Here is a 5,154-nt window from a genome sequence, read left to right as displayed (position 1 = left end):
AGAGGGCAGGGCAGCCATCGCCCAATAGACGCCGGAGGGGCGGGGCCAGGGGCAGGCACCGGCGTTCCCGAGGGTGGGGCCGGGGCAAGTGTCAGTCAGGCAGGGAGCGCCGCTGGGGACGCGGAGACCCGGCGGCTGACGCGCGCGGGCTGCTACCGAGCCGTCCGCCCAAGATGGAGTTCCTCCTGGGGAACCCGTTCAGCACGCCGGTGGGGCAGTGCCTCGGTAAGGCCCCCACGGCGGCGCCCCGAGGCCTGGGCGGTGCTCGCGCGTCCCTGCGCGGCTGGGCCCAGTCCTCCGCCCCGGCCCAGCCGCCGCCTTCCCAGCGGGCTCCCTGCGCTGGGCCCGCCCGGCGGAGCCGCCCTCGGCGGGGAGCGGGAGGCCGGGCGCGCTCCTGGGGAGGCTGTCGGGGGCGGGGGCGGCCGTGCCGGCTAACGACCGGAGCCCCGGCCGGGGAGCCTTACCGCCGACTCTCCCCGTGACCTTGTGCGAGTCGCTGTCCTGTCGGGTCTGGAGTTCCGTCTGTCAGAGGCGGGCGTCCTGACGTCCGTGGTGCTGCTGTCTGCACGGTGACTGTCGCTTCCCTGCGCTCTTGAGTCTGCCAGCGGTGAACCCTTCGGTGGCAGATAGAGGGTTACTCGGCAGTCCTAATTCTGTGGGGGGCTCGGAAAGCCCGAGGTGCAGGTGAAGGACCACCAGAGGGCCCCCCCTATGGAATTTCCTTACTGAAAAAGCAACGTGCCTTTTCACCCAAGGTGGGCGCTCATGCCAAGTGTGATCAGTCTAGAATGTTGATTGGTTTCTTTTAAAACTGGGTTCCTCCTGCTTGGTGGAAGGACTGGTGAAATGTCTTTCATGAGCACGGACCTTTGGAGTCCTTATGGGCCTGGCTGGATTAGGCTGTAGTGATTTGTTTATTTCCTGCTTTACTTATAAATTTCCAGCTTACTTTTCAGCCTTTAGTGGGGCCTGTGAAATTATTGAGGCCTCTCCCGTTGGCTAACTGGCATTTGGGAGCCTTTCTTTTCTCTGTGGTGTAGCGTCTCTGATAAGGGGTGACGGGCCCTGGAGAGTGTTTCCCTACCTTTCTCGAGGTTCCCACCCCCATTCGTCTTCCTCAGCTGCTCTTCCACTGCATCCATGTTCCAGAAACTCATTTCTCAGTTGGGTATTGAATTCCAGTCAGCTATGAGAGGGAGCCAGTAAACTTGGGGAATTTTTTTTTCTTTTTCTTTTCTGTCTGCTTTACCGTAGGAGACCCTGTCACTACCTTTGAAATGCCAAGGTAGTTGATGAGGGGTATAAGTTCAAGGGGACTTGAAAACATACAAACGTAAGGGATGTACAGGTATATAGCAAGGGGAAAGAGCGTGATGCTTCTCTCAGGAAGACCTGAGTTGAATTTTGCTTCTCCCGGTTCAACTGTGGGACCCGAGAAAATTGTGCAGCCCTTCTGAGCCTTAGTTTGCTTGGTGGGGGGCAGAGACTGATTCATCCCCACACTGGAGTGGCTGTGTGGGACAGTGGGCCCATCTGCGAACAGGCCCGGCGTCCACTGTCCCGTGGACAAAACACTTGGCCATGAAGAGGATGGAGCCTCCTCGTTGCCAGTTAGCCAGCAGGCAAGACCTCGGTAACTTCACAGCTCAGTTCAGATAAATGATTAGAGGCCAGAGTGAGTTTCTAATGTGTCTTCTGTGCTGTTGTGACAGTGTAAAAGTGACTCTCACGGCATGTAGTGCTGTTAGTGTTCTTTTAAAAGTATGTGCTAGGGGCTTGGTGGGAGGGAGGGGGTGCAGAAATAAAACAACAGCAACAAAGCTAATGATTAAGAGCAGAGGCATACCTCTCGCAAAGCAGTTCTGCAGCCATCACTTGCTCCTTCCGGCTGTGCTGCGAAGTAAGCTTCATTGTCCCTCCCACTTTAGAGATGAGGAAACTGAGGCTCAGCGAGGTGGAGGGATGGCTCAGCCGGTCAGAGGGAGCTGGGATTTCATAGCCGTCCTGGTGCTCAAGGGGTTGAGGGGGTCAGGAGAGGGAACAGAGATGCATGGGACAATGTCGACCGACAGAAGGCCACGCAGTGCTGGTGCTCAGTTGCCTCGTGGGCACCGTGAGTGCTGTCAGGACGCCACTGCGCCCAGAGGAGCTGCGGCCTGCACCTGGTGTCTTGGAGTCTGAGGGCTGTTGGTGAGGATGGGTGGGAACTGCACCGGCAGAGAAGAGGCCCCCTGTGCCTGGGGACAGGTGGAGGAGGCGGGCAGGGGGCGTGAGCACCTCAGTGGTCCCCGGTCCGCGTGGAGCAGAGGTGGCTGTGGGGAACAGGGGCAAGTTGGGTTTGGGCCCAGGATGGAGCCCTGTCCTGGGTGGGTGGCATCAAAGGCCACATTCTGTAGCTGACCACAACTGTTAGTCTCTCTGGACCTCATTTTCCTCACTCAGCAGCTGCTGCGGCTTCTACCTAAACCATTCCCTCAGTCCATTTCAGCAGGCGTTTTGAGTGCGTATTGGGTGCCAGGCCCCAGGATACAGATATTAAAAAGCTGCTCGGAGGGGCCCTTCTGTAGCGGTAACGCACCCACCAAGGTATCCTGAGCTGCAGAGCCTCAGGCTTACCATCCGGGGGTTCATAGAGCCGCGATTACCCCGCCTCGTGCCTGGCCTCACTCGAGCTCCCTGGCCTTGTTCGGTCAAACGTGTGGTCTGCCCGTTGCAAGGCGGCGGCTAAGCTCCATCTGATGTGGTTACATGCCTTCCCTGCATCCACGCTGCCCGTGGTCCTGGAAGGTGGCTCCCGAGTGGAGGCCACGGCTCAGAGCTAGGACGGGCTGCAGTGTGAGGGCCGAGAAGCGTGGAGGAAGGCGGAGTGCTTCCTCGTGCCGTCCGACTCTCTCCTCTGAAACAAGTTTCAAATGGTCCTGTCCTAATGGCTGTCGCATATGCGGAGTCCCCGAGCCAGGTCCGTGGTGCTCTGCAGACGTGAATGGCTCTCCTTGTGTTGGCCGGAAAACGTTTTCAGATCGTCCTTTTCCAGGAGTAAAGTTTGGATTCATTTAGATGAAAAGATTGGTGAGTAGTGCGTTAATTGCATCCAGAGTATTGGGGGCAGGCTTGTAGCAGGAGGACCAGCGCTTCTCTGCTGCAGGGCTTGTGCCCGTGGATTGGGTGGTGCGGGGTCTGAACTGCCTCCTGGAGCTTCATGCATTCAGGGGTTCTGTATCGCCTCTGTTGTATACCAAGCGAAACGCTTACCAGGGCGTTCAGTCTAGTAAAGGAGCTAAGACAGGGACCTAAATCAGGTAAGACAGAAAGTGTTGGCACAAGATTGGACAGATAAACAAAGTAAGGTAATGGAGGACAGCGGGGTCACCTCCAGCAGCAGTAATAACAGTTAAAGGTTTTTTGTTTTTTTAAATTTAATTTTATTTATTATTTTTGGCTGCGTTGGGTCTTCATTGCTGCACGTGGGCTTTCTCTAGTTGCAGCGAGCGGGGGCTACTCTTTGTTGCAGTGCGCGGGCTTCTCATTGCAGTGGCTTCTCTTGTTGCGGAGCACGGGCTCTAGGCGCATGGGCTTCACTAGTTGTTGCGCGCGGGCTTCAGTAGTTGTGGCTCGCGGGCTCTAGAGCGTAGATTCGATAGTTGTGGTGCGTGGGCTTAGTTGCTCCGCGGCATGTGGGTTCTTCCCGGACCAGCGACCGAACCTGTGTCCCCTGCATTGGCAGACGGATTCTTAACCACTGCGCCACCAGGGAAGTCCCTAGTTAAAGGTTTTGCTTTTTTAAAATTGCGTACTGTGTTACCGTGTGCCGGAGACTGCAGTAGGTGCTTTGTGTATCTTGCAGTCCTTTAATTCTTAGAACAACACTGTGAGTGAGGTACTGTTATTATTTCCACTTTGCGGACAGGGACCCGGAGGCAGTGAGAGGGTCACACAGCTAGCAGCGAGGGAGCTGGAGTTGCAACCCAGCGTCGCAGCGTTCCGGCTCTGGAGCTGCTGCCCTGGGGGGCAGGTGAGGAGGGGCACCTCGGGGGCAGGAGGAACCCAGCCCTCAGGGGGTGGGATTCGGCTCACGTAGGAGTGGAGAGGAGGCTCGGAGGGCGCTCTGAGCGAAGGCTGGGTGTGGAGGGGTGGTGGTAACGCCAGCCTGGGGAGCGGTGGGGGGCCAGGTGGACAGACGTCAGGCCTGACTGACGAGGCTTCGAATGTAGGCTGCGTGGTTTGGCCTCTTTCATTGGTGGCACTGGGGAGCCATGGGTGATTTGTAGGGAGGGGAGTGGCACAGCTGTCATTGCAGAGCCGGGGACATTTCCCCTTGGCAGCCCCCAAAAGGCCATTCCTCTCTGACCATCAGAGCCCCTGTGTGTGCAGAGCAGGGGTCTGACGGGGGAGTCAGCACACGCCGTGCCAGTTCCCCGAGGTCCGGGGTTGGGCCCTTCCTGGAAGCCCCCGGTAGAGATGAGGGGTGCTGAGACGGGTGGACGGAGCATGGGAAGAAGTGTGGGGTTCTGAGAGCATCTGCGCTTAACTGCCTGAATGGTTATAGAGCGCCGGCCCACTCCCTGCCCTGCTGCTTCCTGCTCACGAGGACAGGAGCTGAGACGATGGCTCGTAGGGCTTGGCAGGAGGGCTGCCCTGCTTAGGGGGCGCTATGGGGCTATTAACAGGTCCCATAGAACTGTGCTGTTAAGAAACAGTGCAGACCTGTGTAGAAAGCTTGAAACATACACGCAGATGCAAAGGGGGAAAAATCACCATAATGTGCTTTCTTACAAACTCTTTGAGACTCTTCTCATTTCACAGAATAAGTAAAATAAGTAGAGTGCTTGTGTATTTGACCCTCTATTTTCTCAAGCCTTGGAGATGCAGTGTTGTGTAAGTGCTCTTAGCATATTTCTGGGTGGTACGCCTGCTTTTTTGGGGGGTGGATGTCAGCTGGTGAAGGGGGTATAAACACAGTGCCCAGAAGGGCATTGGTTAAGCACTGTTGCTCTTGACCTAGCAGATTAAGTCACTCAGAATTTTTAGGCTAACCTACTAGTCTGAAAAGAAAGAAATAGCGTTCAGACTTTTTTTTGGTGACTCAGCTTGTTATGGCCAGGAGAAGGGCCTGTTAAAAACCAGTCTCAGAAAAAAAAAAAAAAAAAAAAAAAA

General features: G+C 56.3%; 1 protein-coding gene across 6 annotated transcripts in view; it reads left to right on the top strand.

Moving 5' to 3' along the window:
- Positions 1-99: 99 nt before the first annotated feature.
- TOM1L2 (target of myb1 like 2 membrane trafficking protein) overlaps positions 100-5,154 on the top strand; it is an 83,227-nt gene continuing 78,172 nt past the window's right edge. For 5 of the 6 annotated variants that reach the window (XM_007448381.1, XM_007448379.1, XM_007448378.1 and 2 more), the window contains exon 1: positions 174-225. In XM_007448381.1, coding sequence (XP_007448443.1) covers positions 174-225 — 52 coding nt within the window. Of the gene's footprint in view, positions 226-5,154 lie in introns of all 6 variants that reach the window. The other variant, XM_007448380.1, reaches the window with a different exon arrangement.

Source organism: Lipotes vexillifer, unplaced genomic scaffold (genome assembly GCF_000442215.2).
Source record: "Lipotes vexillifer unplaced genomic scaffold, Lipotes_vexillifer_v1.1 scaffold533, whole genome shotgun sequence".
Lineage (NCBI taxonomy): Eukaryota > Metazoa > Chordata > Mammalia > Artiodactyla > Lipotidae > Lipotes > Lipotes vexillifer.
The sequence above is the reverse complement of the archived record's forward strand: the minus strand, read 5'-3'. Positions and strand labels throughout refer to the sequence as shown.